The sequence below is a fragment of the Palaemon carinicauda genome, chromosome 23 (genome assembly GCF_036898095.1).
Source record: "Palaemon carinicauda isolate YSFRI2023 chromosome 23, ASM3689809v2, whole genome shotgun sequence".
NCBI lineage: Eukaryota > Metazoa > Arthropoda > Malacostraca > Decapoda > Palaemonidae > Palaemon > Palaemon carinicauda.
In genome coordinates this window covers 112,852,189-112,867,188 of record NC_090747.1, presented here as the reverse complement: position 1 = coordinate 112,867,188, position 15,000 = coordinate 112,852,189, and the positions used below count along the sequence as shown (strand labels likewise).

The following is a 15,000-nucleotide window of genomic DNA, read 5'->3' as shown; positions in this document are numbered from 1 at the left end:
CTTAAGAAGAGTAACAATATTAAAATGAATATCTCCTATATAAACTATACAAACTTTAACAACGCAACTGGAATAGAAATTAGACAGAACAGTGCGTCCGAGTGCACCCTCAAGCAAGAGAACTCTAACTCAAGAGAGTGGAAGACCATGGTACAGAGGCTATGGCACTACACAAGACTAGAGAACAATGGTTTGATTTTGGAGTGTCCTTCTCCTAGAAGAGCTGCTTACCATAGCTAAAGAGTCTCTTCTACACTTACCAAGAGGAAAGTGGCCACTGAACAATTACAGTGCAGTAACCGCTTGGGTGAAGAAGAATTGTTTGGTAATCTCAGTGTTAACAGGTGTATAAGGACAGAGAGGAATAGGTAAAGAATAGGCCAGACTATTCTGTGTATGTGTAGGCAAAGGGAAAATGAACCGTAACCAGAGAGAAGGATCCAAAGTAGTACTGTCTGGCCAGTCAAGAGACGCCATAACTCTCTAGTAGAGAAAGCCACATACTTACAACAGAGTGATATTTGTAACGACATATTTTTTCCTCTTAAATTCCGAAGCCGAATATGAATGTTATATCAATCAGTCTGTTTGATGTAACGGTATACTTTTTTATTTTCATCCAAACGTTAAAACATTCATAATGTTTAAATTAAACTATTTCCAATATTCATACGCAAAAAAAAAAAAATCCAATATTGCTCCTTATATGCACCAACTTCCAGATGGGAACATATACTGTATGTATGTATGTATGTATATATATATATATATATATATATATATATATATATATATATATATATATATATATATATATATATATATACACGCCATGTAAAGTAACTCTAAATTATTCCCAAAACTTCCATAGTGACAATGAAGCCATCTATATCCCACTAAGTGGTTGGCTAAATAGCTCACCCATTTTCTGTTGCTCCCCGTTTTCTGTTATCATGCAACTCCTTGGCTGATTGCAAAGGTTAAGACGACAAAAGCAATTCTTCTTTACGATTCGAAACTGGTTCCTGCTCTTCCAGTTTCGTTTGCAAGCACGAGGTTTACGTAGCCTTAGGGCTTCTCAAGAGAGCAAGGGTTCCGATAGTCATGAGTTAGTGCAGATTGTTTTCATAAAACAGGTTATATTTCGAACAGATCAGTAGAAAAGGGTTTATTTTTTATATTTCAATTCTTTATGGATTTTGTCTTTTAGTTATAATACCTGAGGAGAAAACAGATTAATATGAATGAATTCTACTAATCTACAGGATATTGCGGCGCTTTCAATGCATAACACTAGAACGTTGTATGCTTTTATTATTATTATTATTATTATTATTATTATTATTATTATTATCATCAAATGCTAAGCTACAACCCTAGTTGGAAAAGCAGGATGCAATAAGCCCAGGGGCCCCAACAGGAAAAATAGCCCAGTGAGGAAAGGAAACAAGGAAAAATAAAATATTTTAAGAACAGTAACAACATTAAAGTAAATATTTCCCAAAACTTAAGCTAAAGAATGAATTATGGAACATGAAACACCAATTACTAACACTGACATAAAATCATTGGAATCCTACTGCTTGTTTGGTGGGTCCTTAATGCCCTTCGTTTGGGGGTAGGATACATCCTGTCTAGTAGGAAAAGAAGTAGCAGGCGATCTCATCGGAGTTCTGACATCACTGTCGGCTTTTAATTTCAATGTCAAACAAAGGTGATGGTAACGCGCACTTAAACCTTGAAAAAGTTATTAATTTTATGAGGATCTGTCTTGAAGATTACCGATCAATATCATACACACAAAAAAAAAAAGCCATAGATTTATCAATCATATGATGATTTGTCTTTAAAAAAGAAAAAAAAATATTAATTTTATAATGATTTGTCTTGAAGATTACCTATCAAAGAAAAAAAAAGAAAAAAAAGAAAAAAAAAACAGCTATGAAATTATTAGTTTTATGATGATTTGTCTTGAGAAAAAAAAAACAGCCATAGAATCCTTAATTTTATGATGATCTTGGAAAAAAAAAGAAAAAAAAAATCACAGCCATTGAATGGAAACTCTAAGTAGTAATTACAAAATTACAAACTCACTTGGTTATTGAAAGACTTTGATAATCACATAATGCAGGCAGATACTACAAATATGATACATTCTCCCTCCTGGTTTCAAAGACATTTTGTGTAGTCTTCTAAGCTACAAAGGAAATGATTTATTTAATTTTTGGTGTTTCTCAACAAAATCATCAAAATCTGAACGTCATTTTGGGACATACTCCGATATCGATCTAGTGGTTAAATTACCTTTTGAAAAAAAAAAAAAAAATATGTTCAAGGTGGTTGATAAGATCAATTAGACAGAATTATATTGGATTGAAACAAATACTGATGAGGTACAATTTCCTACAAAGATTACTCTTTCCAAAAAAAAAAAAAAAAAAAAAAAAAAAAAAACAAGGCAGAATTGCCTCTTTAATAAATTGTTACTTAGATTTAAACTCAAAAGTATAGAATCTATTATAAAATAGGGTAGATTTCATGACATGATAAACTGGCGTTCCAAAAAGGAAGGTTACGGATTTAGATAGGACAGTACGTGCATTGTTAGACTGCAAAAGATTGTGGGACAAACAGGAGACCATTTTTATATATTTATAACATCCTGAATAGAGTTCATCGATTCGAATGTTCTGAATTAGGCTTCTCTTCTCGAATTGTTTAACTCAATAACCGACTCGAATGCTCTGACTTGAGCACACAGATTCGAACGCCTCGACTGAAGCTCCGTAGTTTAAATGTTTTGAATCCTAAACACTGACTCGAACGTATTGACTTGAGCTACAGCTCGAATGTTTTGAAATCAAGCACGTTGACTTTCATATCTTGACTCGAGCACAGTGACTTAACTTCTTGACTCGAGCTCCGTAGCTTAAATGTTTTGACCTATGCAAACTCACTCGAATGTCCTGTCTCGAACTTACCGGGTCGAATGTCTCGACTTGAGCTCCTTACCTCGAAAATTCAAACTCAAACACAAAGACTCGAAGGTCCAAACTCGAGATCCTCAGCCTAGAATATCCTTGTTCGAACGTCTTGACTCGAACTCACTGACTTAATAGCTCTGAATATAGCACCTTAACTTGTAGCAAACGAGATATAATAACTATAACTTTCATTGTCCAAAAATCAAACACACAATTCTTAAGACTTATTACAAGTAGACCTTATATTTAGAAATAAATTTCACAAACAATGAAATAAGAAAGGTGATGACAATTCATTGGAGAGATGTCTTCACCATACTGCTTTTAAAGGTCATGGAATATACAGCACAGACAGAGGAAACTTTCGCTACACCCGAGACAAGAAGGAAACTTGAATGTATCTGAGAGACCTGAAATTTAGGTAAATATGAGACAAGCTGGAAACCTGAATATATCTAAGAGAGATGGGAAACTTAGCTCAATCTGAAATAAGCAGGGGAATTGTATATACCTCAGACAAGAATAATAAAACTTCGCCAGATCTGAGACAGACGGGACACTTGTAACAGAACAGGAAAAGTAATAAAATATCAACATCTGACTGAAAAAGATGGTATTCTATTTATTTGAAAATTACATTGACAAGAGATTATCTTAAAAAGGATATATCATACCAATATATAACTGCAGAGTACCAAATCCTAGCCCAACCCTCATCGAAACTAAGGGACTAAAATATTCATATTATTTCTTAAAAATGCAAAAATTCTTACATGACTAAAATTGCAATTTTTTCTTAACCAGGCAGGACCCTCTCAGTCAACATAAACGTCATTTACTTTTTAGTAGTCTTAGAATTGTATTAGGTGTTTATGTTCTCAGGAGCAAATACAGCGAAAGAACAGCTTCAATATACAATCAGCCTTGATGTTTCCTCAGTTCCTGTTTATGTTCTCAAGAGGAAACAGCACAAGAACAGCTTCAATATACAATCAGTCTTGATGTTTCCTCAGTTCCTGTTTATGTTCTCAAGAGGAAACACAGCACAAGAACTGCTTCAATATACAATCAGTCTTGATGTTTCCTCAGTTCCTGTTTATGTTCTCAAGAGGAAACACAGCACAAGAACAGCTTCAATATACAATCAGTCTTGATGTTTCCTCAGTTCCTGTAATCCCGTCTTAAAATTCAGATTTACATTCAATATGTCTCAGATGTTTCTGTCATATCATGCAAGTGTAGAAGCCGGACTTGATGTGAACTTCTTCCTGCATTACAGATGTTTCTACACACATGTTCCAGAGAGCTGCAATCGATGGAATAGCCATTTGCAGGTGTGATTCCGACCACAAGTCCCAAATTCACCCCAATATCCCCCACATTTTTCCCCAGGTCCCTGAGAAGGAACACAGGTTTATGTTAATGCTTATTTAAAAGGAAACTTAAAAAAAAAGAAAAAAAAATCCTGGAGATGGTTTTCTTACAATTCTTTAACAGTCTTCCTTTGCAAATGAAAACACCAAATTATCAAAATATTATGATATATTCCACAAATAAAACTGACTTATTCAGACAAGGTTGTATAATATGTTTAAAAGTTCAATTTGTCTTTTGGAATTTTTAAAATAAAAAATTCTGATGTATTAAATTATTGCAATGCAACAATGAATAATACAGACAGCACAAACTTCCAATTGAAATCTCGAGTAATACGAAAAACAGAACCAACTAAGATCTGTTGTAAGAGCTTTTAATTTTGTTGTGAACTATAAAAAAAGTTGCGGTGGTCTATCCAGCTGAAATAGGCCACACCCACCTGATGACGTCATGACATACTTCCACCACTCACGAGAGTTCTTGCTCAGCGCAAACAGTACTTATGTTGTTCACCAAAAAATCCACTACATTTTGGCTATTAACTTCTTTCTTGGTTCTTTTAATTATAATTCCTACAATTATCTGTCACAAAAACATGACACTGGTTTAAAAGAGTGAAGAAAGAAGTTGCAAGCGAAAATCTACTGGAGTTTTTGTTGAACAACTAAAGTCCTACTTGCGCTGAGGAGGAACTCTCGTGAGTGGAGGAAGCATGCCATGACGTCATCAGGTGGGCGTGGCCTATTTCGCCTGGATAGACTTCGGCGACAACAAGTCACACTTGATAAGGAATCTATTTGACAGGTCACTTACCTTTGCGCAAGTGTCGCAACACTGACAAATATCCTTCACAACTCCGAAAGGACAATCGGATTCCGTCAAATGCCCTTTAGGACAGGCTGCATCATAGTCGCAATAGGAACACGACAGGCCTTCGGTGCTAAAGGGGGAAAATCAGGTATAAGAGGCAAGGAATGAAAGAAAAGTATAAAAGGTGAGGATATAGAAAAAAAAAAAAATCGCTCGCGTGCAGGAAAGAAAATATAACCAGAAGAATAAAAGTAGTGTATAAGGTGAGGAACCTACCCTAGTTAGTTCCCCGTGGAACTGTGAATTCGTAATAAAGCAAGAGAGTTTATTGGTAACTCGTTCAATCCCAAGTATAGTTATTATTATTATTATTATTATTATTATTATTATTATTATTATTATTATTAATTGCTAAGCTATAGCCCTAGTAAGAAAAGCAGGAGGCTGTAAGCCCAGGAGCCCCAACAGGGAAAATAGCCCAGTAAGGAAAGGAAACTGGGAAAAATAAAATATTTTAAGAACAGTAATAACATAAAAATAAATATTACCTATACAAACTGTAAATACTTTAACAAAACAAGTGGAAGAGAAATTAGATAGAAATGTGTGCCCGAGTGTACCCTCAAGCAAGAGAACTCTAACCCAAGACAGTGAAAAACCATGGTACAGAGGTTATGGCACTACCCAAGACTAGAGAACAGTGGTTTGATTTTGGAGTGTCCTCCTACATTATGTGGGACAAAAGAGTCTACTAACGTAATCTTTAAAAGGTTTCGACATACACGAGAGTGTAGGGGGGGGGGGGGGGGGGGTTTAAGCATGCGTTGCTTACGTCATAGGGTCTTAGTTGTGGGACAAGATCTGAAACCATTTTCAGGAGAAGAAAAAGAAGATGAAGAAGATCGTAGAGTCAGATTGTTTCCTTCGATATTTCAGATCGTATTTACTTCCCATCTCTTCTAATGGCATCCATCTTACCAGTTGCCTCATTTTCAGGGCTGATGAAAATCAGCGTTGACAATACCAAAGAATATTTTCATGTTCAAGCAAAATGGAAATGGAAAATCAATATAATGAAAAGATCTTTCATGGCTTCAATCTGAAACTAGAGACAGAGTATCTCCAATATGTGACTGGCAAAATCTTTCGATAAAGACAGGAGTTTTTTTACTTTCTGAGTCAAGTGTTTCCATTTTATAGCTTTTTTTTTTTTTTTTTTTTTTTTTTTTTTTTTTTTTTTTGTGATACTGATGGGTAATCATGAAAAAAAAGTAAAATTATTAAACTTTTAGAAGGTTTAAGTGCGTATCACCAAGACCTTCCCTTAACATTGAAATGTAAAAGCCAGTGATGATATTTCCTGGAATTTCTTTCCTATTTGAGACAGGATATGCCACCCCCCCCCCCGGCAGCCACCTAGAGACAAGAAAGCTAGGTCGCCGGTGTGACGGTCTGAACCAACCCCCGGTCTCACAATACTCCTTTATAATCTGCGCATGCGCGAACATTACCGTTTGCCAGTACATACGAGGTTGATGTTTTATTTTTCTGTAATGTTAGCGTGCGCAGCTCAACATTACCGCTTGCCAGTACATACGAGCTTGAGGTTTTATTTCTCTGTAATTTAGCGTGCGCAGCTCAACATTACCGCTTGCCAGTACGTACGAGGTTGAGGTTTTATTTTTCTGTAATTTAGCGTGCGCAGCTCAACATTACCGCTTGCCAGTACGTACGAGCTTGATGTTTTATTTTTCTGTAATTTAGCGTGCGCAGCTCAACATTACCGCTTGCCAGTGCATACGAGCTTGATGTTTTATTTTTCTGTAATTTAGCGTGCGCAGCTCAACATTACCGCTTGCCAGTGCATACGAGCTTGATGTTTTATTTTTCTGTAATTTAGCGTGCGCAGCTCAACATTACCGCTTGCCAGTGCATACGAGCTTGATGTTTTATTTTTCTGTAATTTAGCGTGCGCAGCTCAACATTACCGCTTGCCAGTCCATACGAGCTTGATGTTTTAGCGTGCGCAGCTCAACATTACCGTTTGCCAGTGCATACGAGGTTGATGTTTTATTTTTCTGTGATTTAGCGTGCGCAGCTCAACATTACCGCTTGCCAGTACATACGAGCTTGAGGTTTTATTTTCATGCGAGCGAAGCGAGCTAATGGCGGAAAAGAAACATTATACAATGTCAAGGAGAATTCTGAGACAGGGGGATCATTCAGACCGTGACACCGGTTGAGAGTAATCTCTCTTCGTACAGGTGATGAGTTCTTGCAGGTCACCATAGTTAGATAATTAGTTCACTGACTTAAAAAACATGACATATAAAAAAAAATCTTTTGAAAACAACCCCATCAATATATAATCATTACTTCTCGGGAGTAGATTCCTATCAAAATATATATTGTGCATCAGTGTAGAGGAAATTGCTAAAAATAGTCTAAGTGTTTGATGTATTCACTTTCGAAAACACGAAGAACGGAGACGAAAATGGGGCGGAATTAGGAAATATTTAACGCCACTGAACCATAACAGAAGTTGTTGATATATTTTGGTTATGAGTGTATATATATATATATATATATATATATATATATATATATATATATATATACATATATATATATATATATATATATATATATATATATATATATATATATATATATACACATAAATCTATATACATTATCATATATATAAATATATATACATAGATATATGTATGCATATATGTATGTGTGTATATATATATATATATATATATATATATATATATATATATATATATATATATATATATATATATATATATATATATGAGTGCATAAATTCTTACATGTCACATAAAAACACCCGAGCAAACACACACACACACACACACACACATATATATATATATATATATATGTGTGTGTGTGTGTGTGTGTGTGTGTGTTTGTAACTATGCATAAAATTAAAAGAAAAAATGCTCCTCACCTTTTTATAAGCGTTACCAAACACACCACAATGGAGAGACCTTTGACGAAGGCGGACGCCATCTTCCGTTAGAAGCCGAGTAGTTCTAAATCTCACTGAAATGCGGCCAAACCTATTTGGAGTTTCCTTCTTGAGTCTGAGGACCGTCTTCGAGGATGGCAGCAAATGCACTGGTCAAAGGGGTCCGTCCTAGATTCGAGTATTGAAGGTCTCGTGGGGGTATCTCCAGTGATGCTTCACATGTCCTTCATAGGCTTGCCAGGTTGGCCTTTTCCAGCACCAAAAGATTCAAAATTTGGCCCTTTTTTTTTAAAGAATGGGTTGGCAGTTAGCAATATCTTAAAAAGAAAGTTTGTCCTTAAATGTTTTTTGTTTTTTTTTTGGCTATTTTGAAGCTACAGCTGATTAGAAGTTGGCCTTTTCTCACTTACAAAACCTGGCAACACCAAAAACAGGTTTAGCCTAAGGAGGGAGGGAAGGATTGAGGGAGGGAGGGATTGAGGGAGGGAAGGATTGAGGGAGTGGAGTGGGTTCCCACCTAGGAGGATTAGTTATTTTTCTTCCAAGGTTCCCACGGTTCCCACCATGTTGCCAGATGCTCCTAGAATAAGAACTTGAGATGGCATAAGGCTACTCGAAACGAGACTGATACTTGATCAGAGGTAGTTTGATTGATTGATTGATTTGGTGTTTTTTGGCATCCTGACATCTAAGGTCATTGGCGCCGAATGTGGCAGTTTGAATAAACGAATTATTATTATTATTATTATTATTATTACTAGCTAAGCTACAACCCTAGTTGGAAAAGCAAGATGCTATAAGCCCAAGGGCTCCAACAGGGAAAAATAGCCCAGTGAGAAAAGGAAGTAAGGAAATAAATAAATGATGAGAACAAATTAACAATAAATCATTCTAAAAACAGTTACAACGTCAAAACAGATATGTCATATATAAACTATAAAAAGACTGTTCAACATAATAACATTTGCTGCAATTTGAACTTTTGAAGTTCTACTGATTCAACTACCCGATTAGGAAAATCATTTCACAACTTGGTCACAGCTGGAATAAAACTTCTAGAATACTGTGTAGTATTGAGCCTCATGATGGAGAATGCCTGGCTATTAAAATTAACTGCATGCCCATTTAATGATTGTTGACAAGATTCAATTGACAGATTCATATTGGAATGAAACAAATCCTGACGAGGGAGACTTTCATACAACGATATAATAGTTACAGATGGTTTCAAACTATTAGAACCTAGATAAATGTCTACTGTAGACTCTAGAGCAGTGGTTCCCAAACTGGGGGGCGCGCCCCACTAGGGGGGCGTGAGGACGATACAAAGGGGGCGTGAAGTCATCTGCTTGAAATTACTTGTTTAATAGAATAATAAAATTTGCTAATGTTCAAACTTTTTTTCGCTCACTTTCAACCAAATGTTTCGTTTTTAGTTACTGGAATGTACTATTATTTGTTTGATTGGCTTTCATTATTAAAATGTAATACAAACAGAAATATGTTTTCCTGTACAATGCTAAGAAATAAATGTAAGTATCATTTCATATAAAAAAAAAAAGATAGGAGTGGGGGCGTACGGGTCTGCTGGAAGCAAAAAGGGGGCGTCAGGTAAGATAGTTTGGGAACCACTGCTCTAGAGCCTTTAAATATGCGGCCCCAAGACTATACAATACGCTCCCACGAGACATCCGAATAATTGCAGATATTAAGGCTTTCAAGAGGAAACTGAAGACTTTCTTATTCTGCGAGCGTTTTGACAGTGAACCAGATAAGCTCGCCTTAAACTTGAGGGAAAGTAAAATAATAAGTTTCATAAAGTCTACGGGTCACGCACGTACTTTTTCATGCTTCCAGTGATAACATTTTATACAAGACTAAAGTCCATAGAATCCCTTTTACATATGTAAACAGTCTATGGCGAAAAGTGCGATGTTGGTCCAAAGTTGTGGTCTTGATCCAGATCACCTAAAAATTTTTTTTTCTTCTGGAGCATAATATCTATCTGGTGTTGAAATTTTGTGAAAATCCAGCAAGAAGTTTTGACGTAATTCTGATAACAAACAAACAGATAGATAAATAAATAAACACAGGTAAAAATATAACCTCCTTGGTGGAGGTAATGAAATAAGAAATGTTTATAAAGGTCATGGAACCCACAGGAAACTTTGCTATGCCCGAGACAAGAAGGAAACTTGAATGTATCTGAGAGATAATAAATCTATGTAAATATGAGACAAGCAGTAACCTGAATATGTCTGAGAGACACGAAACTTAGGTTAATCTGAAGTAAGCACAAATTAGCCACATCTAAGACAGACAGAACACTTGTAACAGAACAGGAAAAGTAATAAATCTCAATATCTTTTAAAATAAAAACTGACTGAATCACAGGATATTTTATTTATTTGAAAAATACATTGGCAAGAGATTATCTTAAAAAGCATATATTATACCATTATATAAGTACAGAGCACCAAATCGAAACTAAAGGACTAAAATATTCATAATATTATTTCTTAAAATGCACGAACTCTAACGAGACGAAAATTAAATCTTTTTCTTAACTTGGAAAAAACCCCTCAGTCAACATAAACGTCATTTACTTTTTAGTAGTCTTAGAATTATATTAGTTGTTTATGTTCTCAAGAGTAAACACAGTACAAAAACAGCTTCAATATACAATCAGTCTTGATGTTTCCTCAGTTCCTGTTTATGTTCTCAAGAGGAAACAGCACAAGAACAGCTTCAATATACAATCAGTCTTGATGTTTCCTCAGTTCCTGTTTATGTTCTCAAGAGGAAACAGCACAAGAACAGCTTCAATATACAATCAGTCTTGATGTTTCCTCAGTTCCTGTTTATGTTCTCAAGAGGAAACACAGCACAAGATCAGCTTCAATATACAATCAGTCTTGATGTTTCCTCAGTTCCTGTAATCCCGTTTTGAAATTCAGATTTACATTCAATATGCCTCAGATGTTTCTCTCATATCATGCGAGTGTAGAATCCAGACTTGATGTGAACTTCTTCCAGGATTACAGATGCTTCTACCCACATGTTCCAGGGTTAGAGTCGGAACCTGGGTAGATGGGGATGTTATTACGTTTGCAGGTGAAATAGTGACCACAAATTCCAAATTCCCTCAACAATCCCCCACATTCTTCCCCAGGTCCCTGAGAAAGAACACAGATTTATATTAATGATTATTTAAGCGGAAACAAATACCATAAAAATCCTAGAGATAGTTTTCTTACAATTGTTCAACAGTCTTTCTTTATAAATGGAAGAACAACATTGTCAAATTTGGCGAATAAAACCGATTATTTTTTCTTTGCAAAAGAAGATCTACTTTTCATTAAGTTTCCAGATTGTGTTAGAAAGTTCAATTTATCATTTTATGTATACAAAATAAAATGTTGCTGTCTTTTGTTAGAGACATGATCTCATCTTCAGAAAAATTCCGACTGTACACACTTTTAATTGATATCTCCAGTAACCAACTAAGATCTATTGATTGAGTTTTAATTTTGTTGTGAACTATAAAAAATGTTGCCGTGGTCTATCCAGGAGAAATAGGCCACGCCCACCTGATGACGGCATGGCAAGCTTCCACCACTCATGAGAATTCCTGCTCGCGCAAACAGTACTTATGTTGTTCACCCAAAAATCCACTACATTTTGGCTTTTAACTTCTTACTTGGTTCTTTTGATTATAATTCCTACAATTATCTGTCAGAAAACTTGACACTGGTATATATAACTAAAGTTAAATCTATTGGAAATACACCCAAAACAAATGTCCTCATCCTCACTACTTATCAGCTCTCTCTCTCTCTCTCTCTCTCTCTCTCTCTCTCTCTCTCTCTCTCTCTCTATAAATATATATATGTATATATATATGTATATATATATATAGTACTGTTTGCACTGACCGAGAACTCTCATGAGTGGTGGAGGCATGCCATGACGTCATCAGGTGGGCGTGGCCTATTTCGCCTGGATAGACTTCGGCGACAACAAGTAACAGTTGATAAAGAATCTATTTGACAGGTCACTTACCTTTAAGCAAGTGCTGCAACAATGATAAGTACCCATCATAATTCCGAAAGGACAATCGAGTATCGTCAAGTTAGGACAGTCACTTACATAGAAGCAATCGGGATTCGACCGGCCCTCGGTGCTAAAATGGCAAAATCAAGTATAAGAGACAGCGAATGAAATAAAAGAAAAGTATAAGAGCAGAGGAATACAAAAGAAAAACGCTCACGTAGAGGAAAGGAAATATAATCCACATAATAAAAAGTAGTGCATAAGGTGGAGAACCTACCCTAGTTTGTTTCCCAATGAACTGTGAATTCGTAATAAAGCAAGAGAGTTTATTGGTAACTCATTCACTTTTTTTTTTTTAATGAGGCGCATTTGCACTGACTCACTGCAAGTGCCCTTTTAGCTCGGAAAAGTTTCCTGCTCTCTGATTGGTCAGAATTATCTTGTTCAACCAATCAGCGATCAAACCCAGCCACTGAGGGAGCGCAAGCCAGCCTCAACTTGGTGCCGGTCCCAAGCCCGGGTAAATGGGGAGGGTTGGCGGCAGGAAAGGCATCCGGCCATGAAAGTGGGAAAAGATGCAGACACAGAAGAAGAAGAAGAAGAAGAACCAATCAGCGATCAGGAAACTTTTCCGAGCTAAAAGGGCACCCTAGCGAGTCGGTGCAAATCTGCCTAACTAAAAAGAATTGACACTAGACATTACATTGGCCAAAGGATTTTATAAACGTAATCTTTAAAAGATTTTCAAACACATGGGAAGGGTTGTAGGTAAGCAGACAACCTGCCATGAATAACTGGAGGAACAGTTGCCCTACGTCATAGGTTCTAAAATCTTTATTGGGAGAAGAAAAAGAAGACGAAGAAGATTGTAGACTCAAATTGTTTTCCTGACAGAGACAAAGAGAGAAAACATTAGACTTTACATATTATTATTATTATAATTATTATTATTATTATTATTATTATTAACGTGAAAGTCTGTTGTGACACATCTGGTTGGAAAGGCAAGAATAGCTAGAGAGAGAGAGAGAGAGAGAGAGAGAGAGAGAGAGAGATAGAGAGAGAGGAGAGAGAGAGAGAGAGAGAGAGAGAGAGAGAGAGAGAGAGAGAGAGAGAGAGAGAGAGAGAGAGGACCACTTGCTTTATTTACCATTGAATTATGTTACTTTCAGCTTCTTTCCTTCCGACTTGAGTCGGCATAAGCCGACCGCCCCCATCCCCACCGCCCCCCCCCCTCAACCACATCTAGGTCCCTGATCTAGAGAAAGTTCTGTGGTCTTGCAGGTCATCACAGTTAGGTCAACAGTTCAATGACCTAGAAGGAAGAGACTTAAAAAACTACATTTCTTATATACAATCCTTATTTCTAGAGAATCGATGACAACGAAATGAAGAGGAGATTGTGAAAAAAAAAAAGCACAGTGAAATGGTCCCGTCTCTTTACTTTCCAAAATATTGAAGAGGGTCGAAATATAGGAAAGATTTTACAGCAGCGAACCACAAGAGAAGTTGCTGATACAAGCGCTATCTCTCTCTCTCTCTCTCTCTCTCTCTCTCTCTCTCTCTCTTCTCTCTCTCTCTCTCTCTCTCTCTCTCTTTATACAGAAAATCTTCAATCAGGAAAAGATGCCAGAGGAATGGAGAAGAAGCCTAATCATTCCCATATATAAGGGGAAGGGAGACATCCAGGAGTGTGGAAACTACAGAGGCATAAAGTTGATAAGCCATACAATGAAAATATGGGAGAAGATCATTGAGAAGAGACTCAGAGATGAAACAACAATTGGTGAGGAACAATTTGGATTCATGCCTGGAAGAGGGACTGTAGTAGCATTATTTGATTTGAAGCAGATGATAGAATAACATCGGGAGAAAAAAAAGATTACATATGGTCTTTATTGACATGGAGAAGGCATACGATCGAGTACCACGTCAGGAGCTGTGGAGATGTATGAGAGAAAAGGGAGTCCCTGAGAAATACGTAAGAATCACCCAAGATATGTATGAGAGGGCAGAAGCAAATGTTAAGAAGAGTATAGGCCTAACAGAAAGTTTTCCAGTAAATGTGGGACTACATCAGGGGTTTGCATTGAGTCCTTACCTATTTTATCTGGTCATGAATGTAGTAACACAAGGTATTAGAGATCAGTCTCCTTGGTGTATGCTTTTTGCTGATGATGTTATATTGTGTAGCACTAGGCAAGAGGTAGTAGAAGAGAAACTGGAGGAGTGGAGAAGAGAAATGGAAAATAGAGGATTGAACATCAGCAGGAAAAAGACAGAGTATTTGAGATTGAAAGTTAGTTTACAAGGAGAGAGATTGGAAAGAGTTGAAAATTTCAGGTATTTAGGATCATCAGTTACAGAGAATGGTGATCTGGGGGCAGAAATAAACCACAGAATACAAGCAGGATGGAAGAATTGGAAAAAAAGTGTGTGGAGTACTATGTGACAGGAAAATAGGGGTTAAGTTGAAAGGTAAAGTACACAGGACCGTTGTGAGACCGGCTATGATGTATGGAGCGGAGACGTGGGCAATAAAGAAGACAGAAGAGAAGAAACTGGATGTGGCAGAGATGAGAATGTTGAGATGGATGTGTGGGGTGACAAGAAGAGATAAGATACGGAATGAGGTAATTAGGGGTACAACAGGAGTTAGAAAACTATCAGATAAGATCCAAGAAAGTAGACTGAGGTGGTATGGTCATGTCATGAGAAGAGATAAACAGTATATTGGGAGGAGGGTGATGGAAATGGAGGTACAGGGAACGA

The 15,000-nt window shown here is 36.6% G+C and overlaps 2 protein-coding genes across 3 annotated transcripts in view; both read right to left on the bottom strand.

The window, feature by feature from the left end:
• The window catches only part of LOC137617391 (venom protein 302-like), a 39,973-nt gene extending 31,603 nt beyond the window's left edge, over positions 1-8,370 (bottom strand). The window contains exons 1-3 of one of the 2 annotated variants that reach the window (XM_068347411.1): positions 8,155-8,363; positions 5,175-5,301; positions 3,480-4,380 (exon numbers count right to left, since the gene is read on the bottom strand). In XM_068347411.1, coding sequence (XP_068203512.1) covers positions 4,270-4,380; positions 5,175-5,301; positions 8,155-8,216 — 300 coding nt within the window. In that variant the 5' untranslated portion in view covers positions 8,217-8,363 and the 3' untranslated portion in view covers positions 3,480-4,269. Of the gene's footprint in view, positions 1-3,479; positions 4,381-5,174; positions 5,302-8,154 lie in introns of those variants that run through there. The other variant, XM_068347412.1, reaches the window with a different exon arrangement.
• Positions 8,371-10,575: 2,205 nt separating this feature from the next.
• Positions 10,576-15,000, bottom strand: part of LOC137617063 (insulin-like growth factor-binding protein 7) — a 4,932-nt gene continuing 507 nt past the window's right edge. The window contains exons 2-3 of the mRNA XM_068346907.1: positions 12,238-12,358; positions 10,576-11,351 (exon numbers count right to left, since the gene is read on the bottom strand). Of these exons, the coding sequence (XP_068203008.1) occupies positions 11,226-11,351; positions 12,238-12,358 (247 nt within the window). The 3' untranslated portion in view covers positions 10,576-11,225. The remainder of the gene's footprint in view (positions 11,352-12,237; positions 12,359-15,000) is intronic.